Source organism: Dicentrarchus labrax, unplaced genomic scaffold (genome assembly GCF_905237075.1).
Source record: "Dicentrarchus labrax unplaced genomic scaffold, dlabrax2021, whole genome shotgun sequence".
NCBI classification, from domain to species: Eukaryota; Metazoa; Chordata; class Actinopteri; family Moronidae; genus Dicentrarchus; species Dicentrarchus labrax.
Genome location: NW_026136701.1, coordinates 5,595,418 through 5,614,879, shown reverse-complemented (window position 1 = coordinate 5,614,879; position 19,462 = coordinate 5,595,418). Strand labels below are relative to the sequence as shown.

The 19,462-nt window shown below is 42.4% G+C and overlaps 1 protein-coding gene across 4 annotated transcripts in view; it reads left to right on the top strand.

Moving 5' to 3' along the window:
• zswim5 (zinc finger, SWIM-type containing 5) overlaps positions 1-19,462 on the top strand; it is a 69,601-nt gene that overhangs the window by 33,983 nt on the left and 16,156 nt on the right. For all 4 annotated transcript variants that reach the window (XM_051396526.1, XM_051396545.1, XM_051396520.1 and 1 more), the window contains exons 2-4: positions 15,516-15,703; positions 16,717-16,885; positions 18,456-18,604. In XM_051396526.1, the coding sequence (XP_051252486.1) occupies positions 15,516-15,703; positions 16,717-16,885; positions 18,456-18,604 (506 nt within the window). The remainder of the gene's footprint in view (positions 1-15,515; positions 15,704-16,716; positions 16,886-18,455; positions 18,605-19,462) is intronic.

The following is a 19,462-nucleotide window of genomic DNA, read 5'->3' as shown; positions in this document are numbered from 1 at the left end:
AAACCAAAAAACTATTGCTTTGTGCAGCTTTAATGATCCTATGTTAAAGATGTATAATTCAAGACAAAAGGTTATTTTGTAATCGGATAATCATTTGGTTGAGTTTTAGGTTTGAATGAAAAAGCCAGCACACCAGCAGCACACATGCTCACACATACAGTTCACTCACACACACACACACACACACACACACACACACACACACACACACACACACACACACACACACACACACACCTATACAACTGTAGGCCCAGGGTTGTTGTTACTAGCCCTTCATTGTCCATACAGAGAGGATTGGAAGGCTTGCATCACTGTTGGTTCAATCTCAAGCCGTCCCTGCACTGTGTGAATCCAGGCTATTGTGAAGGGATGTGTGTGTGTGTGTGTGTGTGTGTGTGAGTTTGTGTGTGTGTGTGTGTGCCGTACTGAGCCGGGCCAACGAGTGCAGCCCGATTCCTCCTGTCTGTCCTACATTACCAACTCAGTGATAAATGGCTGAGATCCTCGCATGAAGAAAAATACATCCAGAAAAAAAGGTTTATTTTTAAGTGTATTAAAGACGGACACAGAGAGGGAGAAGGGAAAAAAGAGCAATTGAATGACTGAATAGAGTGAGTGAGAGAATGGTCTGCCAAGCATTGTGTGTCCCCTAGTGCACGTCGTAAAGGTCTCTCTCCCTCTCTCTCACCCCACAGCCGTGTGTGTGTGTGTGTGTGTGTGTGTGTGTGAGAGAGACTGAATGAATGTCTAGCGATTGGAAACCTTTTCTTTTGTAATCTCAAGTCTCTGCCAGAGAGCATTGTGGAGCATTGTTAACCAGCCTCCTCTCCCTTTGTTCTGCCTGTGTGTGTGTGCGCACGCATTATGCATGTCCTTGTGTGACAGTTGACATTATCAGATGATTGCTCCCACGACTTGTCTGTGTGTGTGCGTGTGCGCGCACGCATGCCTTGTGTGTGGTTATGTACATGACAGCTGACATTATTGGATCGCCACTATTGTCTATGTGTGTGTGTGTGTGTGTGTGTGTGTGTGTGTGTGTGTGTGTGTGTGTGTGTGTGTGTGTGTGTGTGTGTGTGTGTGTGTGTGTGTGTGTCCATGTGCAGCTGCTTGTCTGTGTGACAGCTGACATTATTGGATGATAGCTTGTGTGTGTATGTGTGTGCGCGCTTGATTATTTTCCATTCAAACGTTGCCTGTGGTTTGACAACAAGCTGCTCTAATGTGTTTCAATTAGAATTGCAGTGTTGCCCATAACCTTACCTTGAGTGTCAGTCATTCACTGCTGACTGAGCTGAACAAACTCTTGTCTATGTCTTCTCATACTGCAGGTCAATGGGTATTTAGTTTTTCTGTTGAAATGTGTTTAAAATGATGCAGCAGTTTGGATTTTGCACAGTGGATACATCATACAGCTTCAATAAAGAGCTGGAACAAAATGATAAACAATATATATGTATGATACTGGAAGATGATTTTAAAAATCCTAAAGCTACCTTTAAAAAGGAAACTGAATGTTAGGGAGTAAATAGTTCTTTGAAAGTTGCAGGAGTTTGGAACAGCACCAAGCTAAATGTTTGCAGATTAGTTGGTATTTATCTGTCCAGTTGATTCTCTCAGTGGATGTTTCTGGAGTTTAGACGGAGAACGGCGCTGCACTTTTAAAAACGGGGATGGTGTGAGCATGTTCCTACAGGTAACAGAAAATAAAGTGAGAAAATAAAATTCCCTCCAGGATGTCCAGTGTGAGTAATAAGTCTGAGTTTGAAGGCTTATCAGAAACTGAAACACTTTACAGGAACTCTTGGCAGATATCACGGAAAGCAATTGTTTTAACCCCCATCATGACAATTGCAGGATAAACAGTACAATACGCCATTCACATTACAAAGCAATCTATCAGAAATGTGGGGTTGAACGTGTTTGACTTGCCAACCCAGTGTGTTGCCGGATGATGTCTCATTGAGTCGAGCTCGTGCAACCCTGAAATGCTGGTTTGAACACAGTAAATCGTGCTTGCGGTGCAGTCTGGCTGCAGTGACAGATGCTCTCATTTGAAATAAATAAATGAACCTCCACTGGAGAATGAAGCTCACTTTGTAAAGCTTGATCCCAGCTTTAGATGGCTTTAGATTCAATGAAGTAGACAGCCTGCATCCAACGCTGTAGTGACTTTGTGAACGGAGCTTGCGTCAGTCACAGCCTGTTTGAGATTGAGAAGTTTTCCCCCTTCTACTCAGTTATATTGCATTTTCCTAATATGGTGAGTTCAGTTTATGGTACTAAATCTCCACTTTTGTCTTTTCATCTCCTAATAAATAGGTTTATCATGTGTGGTTTGCCCATGCAAGGAAGCCGTACCCCCTCCATCCATCCTCCCCCTCTAGTAGCCGCTCTCCTCAGTCTCCCATGGCTTCCTCCACAAGGCCTCCTGGCTGCTGCCTGCCTGCCAGCCGCCTCTCACCCATTGTGGGCTAACAATGGCAGGCGAGGCCCCTGCCTCGAGGCCTACAGCCTGGGTCTTAGAGGGGGTGTCGTGCGTGGGCGGTGCTTGGGGAGTAGGGAGGGGTGTGCTTGCCCGTGAAAGGCTGACTCCATGGGGGCAACTTGTAGGGGGGGGGCAAGAAAAAGCAGGTCACGCCCAGATTAAAATTCAATGTATGCCCCACGTACGACTGTCTGCCTACGTCAGCAAGCTGGCCCTGGTACACTCTGTGTGTGTGTGTGTGTGTGTGTGTGTGTGTGTGTGTGTGTGTGTGTGTGTGTGTGTGTGTGTGTGTGTGTGTGTGTGTGTGTGTGTGTGTGTGTGTGTGTGTGTGTGTGTGTGTGTGTGTGTGTGGAGGCAAGCAAGGGGTGCTGGGAGTAGGGATTCTCAGGACTTTTTAGGGTGCCTTGCTGGCTCGCCAGTTAACATGGTGTGAGAGAGGAAGGGGAGGGAGCCAAAGCTAGAAATTAGAGAGACAGAAATAAAGACACAATGGGGGGGGAAATGTGTGTGTGGATAGAGAAAAGGAGGAGGTAGTAATCAGAGTGTCTGGCCCTCTTCATTGCTTTGCTTCAGCTGGTTCGAGCTCAACACACCTTCAGGGTGTGTGTAGTTTTTTTTTTTTTGGGGGGGGTCTCCTTAATGGGGCAGCAGTAGCGTCATAATGCATGCAAGACAAAGCTGATTTGGTGATGCATGCTTCCTTTGTGTTGGTGTTGCATTAGGGGGTTGGGGGGGGTCTCTGTAATATACACACACACACACACACACACACACACACACACACACACACACACACACACACAATCCAATCCCCCTCTGTTTTGGGCCCCATCCCCATATGGTGGCTTGGCTTGATGAGAGCTTGATGAAGTCAACCAGAAGTCCCCCACCCCTCTGTGTGTGTGTGTGTGTGTGTGTGTGTGTGTGTGTGTGTGTGTATTTTTCTGTGCAAATCTGTGATTGCTTTACAGCTAATGGATAAATGAGAGTTTCACCCTCGCAGGGCTATTGTGCGTATGTGTGTGAGAGAGCGAAGGGGCATGTGTGGATCGTCAGCTTGTATATTGGCTTGCAAGCTGTTTTCATTATATTTCATTATTCATGTTTCATGCATGATTGTGCAAGGCGAGCAGTGATCAGCTCTGTAGGGGTGGAGGCTAATCAGGGGGTGGAAAGGTTTCTAAACTCAGACATGCAGACGGTCCAACAAAACCACAAATGTCACGACCTTTCCAGTAGACGGAAATATTTCCCAGAAAGAATTGAAGAAAATATCTTGTGGAAGCGGAACCAAAACATCACATAAAAGCTACAGTCAGTATTTATTTTCAGATTTGCAGGAACTTACAGTGCCAGCGGGGATTGAACTGAGTCCATGTCTGAAATTTCGGCTTCTTTTGTTTAATGTGAACCCCAGCGAGACTAGCTGTTACTATGGTAAAGGGGCAGCCCGATTAACCAGTAAACCAACAGCATTTATATTCATCTCCCCAGGTGTGCTGAGAATCCAAACAGTAATTCACCTTCAACAAATCTTAACATCTAAAATTAACTGAGGTCATTGTCTGTAAATCAGTTGCAAGTCAGAAAGTATTTTTGCAGCTTTCTTTGTCTGAAATAAAGCTGAAGCACACACCAACTTAAGCCATGAAATGTTGTTGACATACTGTACCACTTTCAGTCACTGCAAAACATCAGAAAATTGCTTAATTATGCATACTGCATATTTTTGTTAATTCTGTGTGCTTGTGCAGCATGCCTGCCTTCAGAGGCTGTCATCTGCTTGACAAGCCTAGGTCAATATTCACTTACTCTAAAATGTCCCTGAAGTTACTTTTGTTCAGTCTTCAGACATTGATTTGGCTGCTTTCATCAGATAGTTGCTTTTAGCTGTACAGTAAACAAAATCACTGATTAATAAAGCTGGATTTGTATTTCAAATGTTCGGCTTTGTGCTCGATTGTGTTTGTGCGCAAACTACAAATGCTCGGCTTTGTGCCTCCTTCCTCTGTGCGAGTACACAAACGGCGTCAGAGCGAGCTTTTTCTCTCCTTTATGTTTTTGTTGCTACCTCGCCATTCCTTGTGTTGTGTCCGCCAACTCAGAATGGAGCCATTTTGTCTCCTTCAGTTCCTGAAATGAAATATAAGCCTCTTAAATGCATACTTATCTTGCCCTGCAGACTGCGCTTGAAGAACAAACACACACGCACACGCCTGTATGCACACACACACACACACTAACTAAGGAGGCATTGTGATGCCAGCCCTTGTTGTTCCTAAGACGGCGGCTGCATGCATGTGGCAGATGGTTGTTCCTTTGCTTTGCATACCGCCATATTAAACAAAAACCATGGCTAAGGCCATGGCTGGTTTAGGAAAAGGGCAAAGTGCAAGAGAGAAGAAGAACGAAGAGACAAAAGAGCAGCAGAGGGAATGACGGAGACAACAGGCTAGGCATACGTAAACACAAGCAGGAAATCCATGTGTGTAAATGTGCATATGTGTGTGGATAACGACATTAACATTGCATACACTGCTTACACAGATGCATATGGACAGACAACACATACACATTCTCTTAAATGAACACACAAAGATACAGATACAGAATACACACACATATTCCGGATGAATGGTTTGCTGCAGGGAAGGATCTATGCATGTTGCAGATATCATGTGTTGTGTGTTTCCATGTGTATGTGTGGTTACACTAACTGAAAGAAATGCTGTTGCGTGTGTAAATGTGAGTGAATGTCTTTGGTGAGATGATGTATTGGTAATTAGAGGTTAAATCCAGTGCAGTGACCTTTTACAGCTGTCTGCTCCTTTCATATGCTTACATGTTGGTGTGTGTGTTGTTAGTGTGTGTTCATATCATATTATGGTTAGTGGTAGTGGGATACACTGACATTTTTTTAAACGATTTTCAGTTTGTCTTTTTTGCACTACTCCCAGATATGCTCATATCTCCAACATCAGCCCTGAAATTATTCTCCATGTTTTACAAAAATATGTCATTTTAAAACATATGCAGTGGTAAGGGAGAAATGACATACAGACATACAGTATAAGTCCTGCAGTGTTTAGCTTAATTCTATGCCTTTGCTATGGTAACATCAAACGTATGCTAACTGCTATGGCAACCAGTTCCCATGAAATGTCTCTGTCAGCAATAGACATGGACAGACAGGAATGCGACCATAGAAAAAGAAATCCCAAATTATCCCCATGTAAACATTTTTGTCCTTTGCATAGATTTGATCATTTATGTTTAACCATGAACATTCACTTGGCCTAAACCACTTCAGCTAATCAGAGTTCCTCTGATGTGATTCCATATTGTCTGCACGGAAAAGACAAAGACACACAAAATGTTACCAGGCACTCTTATTAGCTTGACGGCTACAGTTAAGTCTGTTCACAAGGCTGTGATGTAATTTCAGCCCGGTTAGCATTCTGTGACTGTAAACAAAGTCGCAAGGTTGTACAGTTGGCATAATAGATCAGACATATCAATAACATCATTTGAATTAAAACGAAGCCTAAAAACTAACTGCCTGTTGCCTGCTAATTCAAACGGGCTGTATGTGATGATGTGAGCATTCTCACATTCTTTCTTCTTTCAAGGTCAAAAAGTGTACGGAAACTGTTGGTGTTTTTGCTTATTAGCCAAATTGAGAGAAGTCACATTAGCTTGATGGATACAGTCTTTTTTCTTTCGACAGAATAACTGGATATGTGAGCATATTGTGCGAATTTGAACGCTCATCTGACAAGTAAACAGGAAGCACACATTATAGACGGTGTGTACTTTTAAAAGGCCAAAAAGCTAACTGGTTGTTTCCTGCTAATGAAAGGTAGCGCTGTGAGCAAATATCTCACACGCTGGTTAAAGTGTTTGTCAGTGACGCTTCCTACAATGGAACTGAGAATACCAGGCGGCCATATTAGCTTGTTGGCTACAAGGCCGTTAGCTTATTGTGACCCATCATTTGTCTAACAGGTAAACAGGTGAGACAGAATTACACAATGTAAATGTTTGCCAGAAGCTAACTGGTTGTCTCATGCTAACAAAAGCTAGTCTGTAACACTGTACACTCCGTCATATGTGTTTATTAGTGCACATAATAAACTGTAGCTTTTTAGCTGATTATCAACAACATGCAATACAATTAAGATGTTCCTGTTGATGCTAACCAGTGACGCTAACGTTAAATTGTTTCCTACTGAATTAGGCTTTCAGAAGCAAAATGTTAGATGTGTGCACTTTTATAGCTTCGAGTAGGTGTCTGCTTACAAAAGCAATAGAACACTGAAATATGTTGTACCTTACACTTCTCGTACAGATACAAAAAGGAAGGCTGTGTCTTGCCTCTCACTGATGATTTTTGCCGCCTTCAGGCATATTTGCATTCCGGTTTGCGCTGCGCATTTTATTTACATATTTAGATTTGAGTGGGTGATAGGACACTTGACTGCATTCGTTTTCTGTGGGAATTAACACAAGCGCTATTGTTTCATATGAGGTGTTACCCAACATATACCGTAGGATATTTGCAGAGCAACTTCTTCCCTCAGGCTGTGAGACTCCTTATTCATCCTCAGCACTCCACCACCACCATTCACACATCTACCATATGTCATTTTTGTGTGTAACTTTTTGTTGTTGTTGTGAGTAGCATAAAAGGGAAGTTATGCCTTTCTCAACTTAACGAAATCAAGTCGCTGGTTGCTGCTTTGGCATATTTGCCCCTGACACCTGCACCTGTGCCTTGTATCTTCAAAATGAGTGACTATCTATTTTCTTCTTGGCTGGTCATGTTCATACTTGAATTCACCATTACATTGCTTGATTCAAGGATCGTGCATAATATTTAGATTGCTTGACCACATAAAAAAACAAAAAAAAAGAAACAAAAGAAACGAAAGTCAGCTAAGGTCAAGTTTTCTCGCAGACAATGAATATAGGCTTTATCACCTGCAGGGGATTGACATGAGTCTTTCCAAGTGCTTGATAAATTGCTTCTGCTTGTCTCATTGTAAGTGTGGCCAGACAAGGCCGCAGCACAATAATACCTCTACACTGCAAACAACGGGCTGGAGCAAAAAACACAGCCTTCTTATCTCTAATTTAGCCTTGGGTGAACAGGGTTTACACACAGGGGAGAAAGGACAGCTTCTGTGTATGACACACACACACACACACACACACACACACACACATCAAGGCCCTTTAACTCTGCTTCACTTCAACCCAGCTTCAGCTTTGTATTCCATATAATGTATTTCTCAGAGTTTTTTTGTGAGTGCATTTCTGCTCCCTGCGCTCTCAGGTTTTTGATCACGTATTCTCTGAAAAGCAGCATTTATGGCTTTTCTCCTCACCCAATAACCTTAATTCTAGTGTTGCACATGCTCACAATGGTATGAATCGACCAAGTGACTCTCCATTAACAGCAGAATGTATGCAATGTATGTCTTGAATTGGACCACTTTGGCTTTCAGGTTTGTATAGCTTGCTCTCAGATTAGATGGATGAAGTTCTTGATTGAATTTCAGACGCCGTCAAGCTAAGGATGCCATCCCTGCCTCCCTCCCTCCCTCGCCACTGTTCAAGCAAGATGCGAGTGTGTATGTGTCAAAAAAAGGACTTACACACTGTTAAATGTTCTTCCTCATTCTGATGATTTTGATCGGCCTTTGCCCATCTCTTTATCTCTCCAATGAATATTTTCCTAAACACAATCTTCCTTTTAGAATAATCAGGGTTACGTCAAGTGCTACCTTCCCCTCTCTGTATTTCTTCTCTCCACTTCCTCTATTTTTTCTTTTTGTTGGCCTTTTCTCAATCAGGTTGGGAACTCGGGGCCAACACGTCAGCCTTTTGCTGATTTCCACCCGTGTCAGCTCTGTCAGATCGGCAGTTTTTCCCTTTGCTCGTTGTTTTTCCAGTGACACATCAGCTGAAAGGGACTTGATTAAACCTTTCTCTTCCATCTTTTTCTCTTTCTTTCCCTTTCTCCCCCCTCTTCCCTGTCTTCCCGGTTCTCTCCACCCCCGTCGCAACAGAATGGAGCAAATCAGGGAATCAATTCAATGTAATCATGACAAATGAGTCCCGGCGGTTAGCAAGGATTTTTTGTGCGTGTGTGTGTTTGGGACAGGACTGCTGGGAAATCACAAATGAATCAATCAGCTGTTATCGCATCAGCAAACACTGCAGGAGGATGGATGGATGAATGAATGATGGATGGATGGATGGATGGATGGATGGATAGGCGGAGGGGAGGAGAGGAGAAGATTCAGTGTACTCAGTGTGTGTGTGTGTGTGTGTGTGTGTGTGTGTGTGTGTGTGTGTGTGTGTGTGTGTGTGTGTGTGTGTGTGTGTGTGTGTGTGTGTGTGTGTGTGTGTGTGTGTGTGCATATGCACGTCTGTTGTGCAGAGATAGATGGCTGATTGAATACAGGGCCATGTGGGTGTCTCTCTGTGTGTGTGAATGAAAGCGGGCAGGGGGGTGCTGGGTAAACCTTGGAGCTGTCAGAACAGATGGGAGATGGGACGGGCTGCAGGCTGAGAGGGATGTGTTGGCGGCTGGAGGAGGACGAATCCTGCACTAGGCTACTTTTTTGAAAGGGGCAGTGAGATTAAAGCAGAATTTTTTTTTTGCTACCGGATGCATTTTTGCTGAAGATGCAGTTTCTTGATCAAAGTAAATAGTAACGTGACATCGATGTAGACAGAGCGAGCATACAGTGTGAGAGAACCATTCAGAGTCAGTTTGTGGGTGGCTGACGAGGAGCCAGTGTATTTGACAAGGAAAGTGTATGTTTAGTTGTTTGGTGGTGTTCAGTTCAATTAGTAGGTGATAGCCTAAATAACAGCCAAAGTCCTATGCATTTTGCTGTATGACAAAAGAATCTGTGCTTTGTAGATATCTTTGTATTTCACAGTAGAAATGTGTTCTCTAGTGGGCAGACTCTGTAATGGTGACTTCAAACATAGGTTAAGTTGAACATTAATTACTTAAAACATATCTGTGGCATGCTGGCACTGCAAATTGTCTGAGAAAAGCTCAAATTGTCCAATAGTATCCCCCAAGTTGATGTATCATTGTGTCCCACCAAACTCAGAAAGAAACTACAAAAAAGGGAAACTCACCCACTGCTGTTCAAGTAACAAACTGTGTTTTTTTCTTTCTTTTTTTTTTAAATTCTCGTTGACACACTCTGAGACTTTTAAAAAACTCCATTGCAGCCTCACTTTTTTTGACTAACAATACTGCATGAAGTCTGTCTGGGATTGTAGGTTCAAGGTTGTGTCGACACGCTCCCACTGTACTGTTTGTGTTGTACAGGTCAAGAAGGTGAGTGTTTGTAGCTGGAGCTGTAAGCAGCAAATTAACTTCAATCATCAAAACACCAAATGAGGGAACATCTTATGAAACACTTTATGTTGGTTTTCCTTTAATTTGCCACTCATCTATATTGCTTTACCAAATGGAGGATGTGGTAATCCCGTGTTGGCAGCTAAATGAAGGAGTGGCTTTTGGCAAAGTGTGTGTAGTGTAGGCGCAGCTCTGTGGGGCAGGTACATGAATGAATGGAATCAAGGATTGTCTCTTCCTCAACTTTAAAATCCACTCTAAGCAGAGGGGTTTGTCTGTCTGCAAGGCCTGTGGTGAGGCTTTGGTTGAATAAGGCTGGTGTGTGTGTGTGTGTGTGTGTGTGTGTGTGTGTGTGTGTGTGTGTGTGTGTGTGTGTGTGTGTGTGTGTGTGTGTGTGTGTGTGTGTGTGTGTGTGTGTGTGTGTGTGTGTGTACTCTTTGGCTCACTGCCTGGTTCCGTCTCCCCAGCTGATTAGGGGTTAATGGCCTATGAGCGTGGGGAGCGATCTGCCTCCTCATTGGCTGACTGGGTTCTATGTGGGCGGAGTTTCCATCGACTGACAGATGGTCTACAACAGGGAGAGAGGGAGGGAGGCAGGGCAATGTGTATGTGTATATATACATTGGAGTAAGGAGGGGGCTCTAATTACAATAGAAAGATGTACAATAGTGGTCTCTCCAGTCCTATTTTCTCCTCTTTTTATTCTTCTTCTCACTTTTAGTTTTTTTCTCACACACAGTTACCACTGGGTAGAAGGACTTCACCTGCTTACACATCCATAAATAGACATACATTGTCAAGTCCTACCCACATGCATTATTAAATAAAAATAATCCAGATAAAAAAATAATCCATACGTATAATGAAATGAATTCTCCGACAAACGAGGTGGGGAATCCACTATGGTTCATGTTTTTGCCTCTTTCACCAAACAGAACGAGGATTATAGCTGTGGTTTGAATGCACCCAGCTCTATGTGTGGCTCTAAATGATGTGCCGCACATACAATGAAAGTGTTGTTAATAACCACAAATGACACACACGCACACTCTATTCCGCATAAAAGATGTCAGTGGCAGAAGGTGTGTGTGTGTGTGGCGGAGGGGGGGGTTCAGGGCAAGCATGCATACCTGCATCAGAACAGACAAAAAAGACATGATACACACACAGGGCCATGTGATTTTCCCCAAGGATTAGGCCAGATCATTGTACTTGGCAGCACTCCCAGTTTACACACATCGCCCTCCTAATTCACCTTTGTTAGAAATTCATCGGTTTTGCCGAACCAGTCCAATAGCCTGGTATAGAACAGAATGAAGAGTATGTATGTCTGTGCATGTTTGTGTATGAGTGTGTGACAAAAAGAGAGATTAGTGATATCTACTGTGAATATCACAGACTAGTTTGTGTTGTTTTGTCGCTGTGGCATTAAGAACAAAAGCAGAAAAGCTCTGAAAAGGTCTTTTTGTTCACTGTGTTTACGTGTGTGTGCGTGTGCGCGCGCACGCTTGCAGACTGTCTGATGCAGCGTCTTTTTATCAAGTGTCGCATCCCCATCTGCTGAAGACACACTGTCTCTCTCAGCCTCACACACACACACACACACACACACACACACACACACACACACACACACACACACACACACACACACACGAGCACTCTGTATGTGATAGCGGCAGAAAGAAGGGGTACAGTTTAACACCAAACCTTGAGTATTGAATCACCACACTTACACCACCTATATACAGTTTGATGAAAGGGAGAAAGAATATCCTCAACCATGGAGTACCCCAAGGTTTTGTCATGGGTCCCCTTCTATTGGTACTGAATGTTGTTATGTCTATTGTTGTGTAACACTCTCTGGCAGTCTATGTAAAATCAAAAGCAGCATCATTCATAGGTGAAGGTTGCAAAATAGTTAATACATTCTGATATTTATTCAAAGGGTTAGTTTTTCATTTTAGGAAAATGCACATATTTGCTTACTTGCCTACAGGGGAAACAGTTAACTGTCCAAAGGTAACAAAACTGTTTACCTATACATCAGCAGCTTTAATCACAAACATTTGTTCTTGTTTATTTAATCTGTACAAAAACCAAATAAGTATTGATCTGTCCGTTAGAAATGGCCATATTGTGTGAGAAAAGACTTGACTGAGGTAGGAATGCCAAGAACTGCTAACTTGCCTATAATTAAACCCACCTACTTTGTGGTTTTAATGTGTGAAACTGGAAAAGATAGAGGGGAGGGGTAAGAGACAGACGGACTGTGAACTGCTTCTAGGCCATTTTTAGACTTGATTGAAAGTGAAAAGAGCAGCGGTGTCACCATCACATTCATCCCTGTGGCCTGTGCAACAATAGGCTTTAGCCTAACAGACACAGACTGAGAGAGAAGGGGGGCTAGGCCAAGATAGAAAGAGAGAACAACACTCCCAGCTGTGGGAAAGTCTTAATACCTAATATTTTCTGCCATCAAAACTTCTACGCTCATCTGAAATGCTAAAATGGATTTCTGGAGCCAAGTGTAGAGATGACTGATGACTGAGTAGACATTATTTAGACAGCTTGGAGGAAAGATAGCTCTAAAATGTTCCCCCGATGCTTTTAAGAAATGCACTCCCTCGATTTTTGCCTGATCTTTTGCTCACCGCTGTGATGATTTCAGCACCGGAAGATCAAATTTGGACTCTCTTGCACTAAGCTGCGGTTAGTGCAAATTGGCTCTACAGGTATATCCATTATAGAGACAGAGGGAAGGAATAGAAAGCCTTTTTTCTGACATTTATGATATTACCATGAGCTGCGAGATACAAAGATTGGTTTGACAGGCGGACTCAGTGGGAGGGAGAGATTTCAACAATTCGGTGGACTCTTTATGTCTATCTTTGGCAGACGCATCAGCCTCTCTCTCTCTCTCCCTCTGCAGTCTGTTCTCTCAGTGTCTCTCATCTGTCCTGTCATAGTCAGATGGCCTGTTTGGCTCAGTGGACAGTTTGTGTTGGTCAGTCAACCCCTTTTGGAAGACGATTGGTCTGTTAGTTGCCAGTAGTGTCTGTGAGGTGGTTGCTCGGCATGATGATGTGTAGGTATGCCAGCAGGTTGGTGTGTTTTTTGGCATGACGCCATCTAGGTGAGTATGTCAATCAGCATATCATTTGGTTTACACATGTGGCATTGATGGTTCGTTCAGTTGGTACATTGGTGTGTTAGTCTGCTGGTGGGTTATTCAGATGGTTTGGCCACGTGTAGACTGAAAATATCAGTCTATTTAAAAAACTGGAGGGGGAGGCTGCTTTGGCACAGATGTTACTACAGGTACCAGTGAAAAAAATTAAATACGATCCAGTAAGTCCATGACACCTAGACATTGTTGACAGTTTGTACTGGCAAGATTGTACATCCCTAGAGAGTTACCAGAGGCTTAATGCGCTAAACACAAGTCTGTTTGGACAAAAGCATCTGCTGGAACAGTAGTGAAATGTTATTACAGAGCTCTTGATCATTTTGGGTACACCGTAGAATTGGCACAATGGTACACCGTTCATACTACAATGTGTTCTACCTGGAATGTGCGTTCGGCGTATCGTTGACATTACATTGTTTTGTGGCAAAAGTTGAGCCAAGTTCGACTTCAACTTTTACCCTAAGACCCTATGTTGTGGTGCAGCAACGCCGTGCATCAGTCATTTTTAACACTCCGTGTAGGCCTCTACTCTCCTGTAGCTCTTAATCTTTCTTTGTCATAGTGAAAGCAGTTTGCAGTTGATTGGGTCTCAGCGTGTGTGTGTGTGCGCTCACAACATTTGGTTTGGAAAAGCCTTATGTGGGATTTTGCCAGGGAGATGGCTTAACACGCGCTTATTAGGCAGCTCTACCATGCTGGCCCATACCCCAGAATTTAAGTGTGTGTGTGTGTGTGTGTGTGTGTGTGTGTGTGTGTGTGTGTGTGTGTGTGTGTGTGTGTGTGTGTGTGTGTGTGTGTGTGTGTGTGTGTGTGTGTGTGTGTGTGTGTGTGTGTGTGTGTGTGTGTGTGTGTGTGTGTGTGTTAGTTTGTCAGAGCTTTAGAGCCCATGCCCAAAATAGCCATATCATTGCTTTCCAGTTAGCTTGCTCGCCCTCCCTTTATGTTTCTCTCTCTCCTGTCTTTCTAGCTGTGAAAGCAGCAGTGGGGTTGCTATGGTTTGGTGAGATACAGTAATCCAATGTGTACAGACACACACACACACACACACACACACACACACACACACACCTCACCTCATAAATAATTGACCTGTCACAGTGAGACGACAGGACAGACCAGATACACTCTCCCCTCCCCTATTCTCTGTTCTCCTCTCACATTTCCCCTCCTATCTCGTCCCCTTTATCCTCCGTTTCCTAACTTGCCATTCTTTTACTCAGCTTTTTGTTCCACTTTTACCTTTCCTTCTTTCCAGTTCTTTTCTCATCACATTATTCCTTTTAGTACCTGAGCTATACAGGATCCCGGCAGTAGATTGCATTGAATAAAACAGCTTTATTCGTTCTTAGTGTTTTAATTTTAATTTCTTTGTATACTCATTTACTTTTTTAAAGTAAAGGTCGGTAAATGTTGATCATAATCAATTCTGGAAAAGACCAGAGCGTAAATAATAGCATGAAACACACTACTGGCACTAGGCTAAAAGGAAAGGGCCAGGTTATCAAATTTGCCAAATTCTGTTGAGTTTAACACTAATATGATTATTGCTAAAATTGTTTTCATTGACCTTGAGGAAGTTATTAGACATCCAATATTTGATGTCCACCACACAGTTCTTTAAGGACACCAGACTGCCGCTGGTTTCCTGACTTTAGAGACAAAGTTATCATCATCATCAGTATAGCAATGTGCGGCCCTAGGATAGAACCATGAGGCACTCCACAGTTGAGTAATTTTTAAAAATGTTTCTCCTATTCATCAAACTTGTATCTAGAGCCAAAGCTTGATGACGCCTGGTGTTAGATATACTGCCTTTTAAAGTAGTTCTAGCTTTTCTGGGGATATATATATTTGAACAGCATGTTTTCTTTCTTTATCAGTTGAATTCTCAAATGTAAGTGCCATAAAAGTGAGGACAATTGTTGGTTCAGCTTACTATCTTACTATCCTTCAGGCTGAATGTGTGTGGGCAGGAAACGGATCACACCTTAGCAACCCCCTTTTCACTGCACATGCACAAATGCATAGAGACATAAGGAGAGAGAGGTAGAGAGAGTATCAGATGGCATTGTGCCCTGTTGGAGACATCTCATTAAGACGTGTGTGTTTTGTACTGAAGGTTCACTCTGTAGGTTTGTAGAGGCTCAGATTACCACAGATGCTCCTTTTCTCCTCTTATGCATCTCTTCTCCTTGGCAGTTCCCACACAAGATCCACATTGTCACCATTATTGCCCATGAAAAGTCTTAAACCAGGAAAATGATATACAATACATGTGTGAATCATGCTAGCTGAATCTCTATTTTAGCTTTTGCTAATGTAGTTTGAAAAACAATGGAAACCACTGATGTTTCCATTAACATTTTGTGGGTTTTTATATGTTTCTTTTTTTCCATGAGTGAATGATGAAGCTCACTCCTTCTCTTTTCTTCCTTGTGTCTTTTCAGGGTTTCACCTCAGTGGCACAGTAACTGAACCTGCCACATCATCAGAGCCAGAGGTCACCCACAAGGTGGCCATCAGCTTCGACCGATGTAAGATCACCTCCGTCACCTGTGGCTGTGGGAACAGAGACATTTTCTATTGCGCCCACGTGGTGGCGCTCTCTCTTTACCGGATTCGCAAGCCTGAACAGGTAAAACCACAACATACAAATATCTGTGTATGATGTCTTACACATACTGCTAGAATCAGCACCTTAATCTTTCCAGTAATATCGTGTTGCTAATGTGTGTTGAGGATAAACATCCATAAATCTTTGAAGTCATATAAAAAAGGCAACCCTTTAGTACTTCAGGTCTTGCCATTTAATAATCACATGTAGATTTTCTCTTAAGTAAACAAAGTAACTCAGTTTATTATTGGCTGTACATCCATGATTATAGAGCAGGTGGATAGTCACCTAAATAATAAACAATAAAAATAAGAAATTTAAAGTATAACACAGAATAAAATAATAAAACAATGTGGAGCATACAAGAATAAAATCAAAACTGGATAAAAACTAAAAAAGCTTTCTAATAGAAGTGATTTAAAAGTCGCTACAGAGTTGGCTAGTAGTGTTCAGATTAAATATTATATACTATGTTATATTATATACAATATTAACCCACAGATAACGCCATGGCAACATTACATTTCCTTTTATATCCCCAAATAATGGGAGCTGTAGATATACTACCAGTACATTTTTTGACATTACTAAGACTCAGAAGGTCCTTCAGCATGGTTTTTATCTCTGGAACCCCCACATTCTCCTGTATTGATTTGTGTGCAGATATTTCTGGTTCATTGAAAACATTTGGACATGCAGGCAAAAAATCGTAATAATTTTTAAACTGTGTATACCTTATTTTTCTTTTTTTCCTTCATAAAATGTGAGGTAGAATGTGTTTACTTGCACTAATCGCTCAAGTGACAAATAATAATTAGTAGTAGTAGTAGTAGTAGTAGTGACTGCCATAAGCCTGGGAATGAAGGGAATGAAAACCCAGCGTAAACAGCCTACAACAGCCTACATTTGATAAAGATAAAGGTTTCTAAAGCAGGAAGTCCATTATAGAATTCTTACTAACTTATGACAATGAAAGGATTAAGTTAATACGCAAAACACCAACATCTCTGTGTGTTTTTGTGTGTGTTATACAGGTAAAGTTGCGGTTGCCCATCTCAGAGACGTTGTTCCAGATGAACAGAGATCAGCTGCAGAAGCTGGTCCAGTATCTGATCACAGCCCACCACACTGAGGTGCTGCCCACCGCTCAGAAACTGGCCGATGAGATCCTCTCCTCCAACTCTGAGATCAACCAGGTCCATGGTGAGAGGACAGCCTTTGTGGCAAACTTTTATGTTCATGTTAGATTGATTTCAAGTAGAAATGCAAGTGATTGTGTGATTTTTCAGGGCAACTTTCATCCACCAAATCAGTCTAGAACCCATTTCGTCTTTTTAATGTCATACATGCATGGCAACAGAAAAGCTGTTGTTGAAGAGTCGGCTCTGTTGAGGTGCTGTCCATCCCTCTGCAGTGATATCTTCACAGCAACAGGCCAGACTTAAAAGCTTCCAGACTTAAAACATGCTGCATGCTAGCCTACAGGCTGTCATACGTCAGAGCCCTGATTACTCCAGCGAAGCAGCAAGACAGACTTCAAATGGCTCGTTTGATTTTTTTAGCTCCCACTCTCCAGCGACTACCTCTTTCCAGTGGCAGGAGTTTGTTTGAGAAAGCAGAAAAAAGTGAGAGTTGAATGGTGAAATGGACCGCAGGAGAAGGTAGACAGAGAGATGTGTGGAAAGGAAGAAGGAAAGGGACACTGAGAGGAACAGACAGGAGAAATAGCACTTGGGGAAACGGGGGAGAGAGAGGAGACAGGAAGGAGAAGAAAGATGAAAGCACCTGAGAAAGTATGAGATGAAAAAGAAGGGGAGAACCACAACAGACCTGCATCGGAGGAACGACAAACTAGACACATCCTTTCACCAAACAAAACTCTTTATCCGTTTCTCTATTTCATCCTCCTCGCTAAATGTTGACATTCTCCAGCTCCCCTGTCCAGGAAGCCCCGCGCCGTGTTTCCTGTCTGTGTTTGACAAGGGGGATCATGGGGGTTGAAGTTCAGTCGATCCAGGAGCGAGGCTTTCTTTGATGGAGGAATGTTGCTGTTTGCTGTTGCGTACTCCCAGCCAGTTGGAAACACATCTCTGGGCTTTCCTCAGCTTGCTTCCTGCTAGATCAAAGCAGCTTCCCCCCTTCTGAGCATATCTACATTTCCCCGTAGTATTACTCAGACACACACACCCAGCGCTGAACAGAAGAAAAATAAAGTTGGCCTCATATTCCCTTAGTGCATGATTAGCCTAAATCGTGAAGCTTTTCTTAAGTGTCATATAGGTGTACTATAAGTTAAATGTAAAACAAATAGGTATGAGAGCAGTGAGTATCAGTGAAACAAGTCAGCAGAGATTTAGATTCATTCAGAGTTACTGTTTAATTTAGGTTAGAATTTTTTATCTCCATGAGCTCTGAGGATATCTGGAGTGACATGTTTGGATCGAGCTAAGGAAACTGTGTTTTTGCAAGTGAGGCTGTCTAAAAGTAAACTCCATTTCCCATGGTCACCATCTGTTTATTTTTTTTGTTGGAGTGCGAATTGGGAACAGGAAGGAACGGAGTGACTGAGTGAATATACAGACTGTACTCTGTTTACAGCAGCTTTGATGTGGAGAGAGGGATGTTAATGTTAGATTGAAATTGTGCCTCCAGGTTCCATTTTGGTCAGTTTTTCATGTGTTTTTTTTTTTTTTGCCTGCATATGTTTCTATCACTGTAGCTTTGTGTGTGCTTGTCATTTAATGTGTGTGTGTGTGTGTGTGTGTACTCCCAGGTGCTCCGGACCCGACTGCAGGCGCCAGCATTGACGATGACAACTGCTGGCATCTGGACGAGGATCAAGTCAGGGAGCAGGTCAAACAGTTTCTGTCACAGGGAGGATACTACGGCTCTGGGAAGCAACTCAACTCCATGTTCGCTAAGGTATCCATCTCTACTTCCTGTTTCTGCTCCATTATATGGCTGGGATTTATCTATCAATTTTTATTATCATTATCAACACCAAGACACCGATAAGTAAGATAATGGTTTATTTGTCGTCCCTCAGCAGCGGCCTTTCTGAACAAGGCCGCTAAGCAATTAGAAACTACACTAAAATATGTTACGTTGTCGCTATGATGAGCCTAGCACTCCACTAAATAAAGACAATTTTTAATTCAGTAGGAACATTGGTTTGAGGAGATTGTTAGACAGACTTAGTGAGAAATTTCTGGTGCTCCACTCTAAAGCAAATGAATGCTATCAGATTTGGACATAGACATATTTTAAAGGGGCACTCCAGTGCAAAGTCGATGCTCCTGACTTTTCGTCTCCGGTACGGGTCTAGCGCCAAAAAAATCCTATCTTTCCCATAATGCAACTCAGTTGTGTATTACATCAGACTTTTATAAGCCTGATAGATTAAACAAAAAAACGCTGTAAATTAAGTACATTTAAAAAAGGGTAAAAAAAAAAAGTCAATAGTCCAATCCAAGATGGAGGCACTTTTCCATGTGCTCTTTATCTGAGAGAAACAAGCACACTTAAAACAGACCTTTATTCTGATATGTCTTAGCTCTCGATTTCAGTACCAAACGGTTTCTTTTATTTTGTTTTAAATGGCACTCAGAAGATTTTATAACCTCTTAAGTGTAACTTAACTCTTTGGCTTTCTTGCTGACAGCTGAGAAGATCAATATGCCTCTTATATCTGTTTGTTCAGTATGAAGCTGGAGCCAGGAGCCGGTTAGCTTAGTTTAACAAGACTGGAAACCAGTGGAAACAGCAGTGTGTTTATGTATT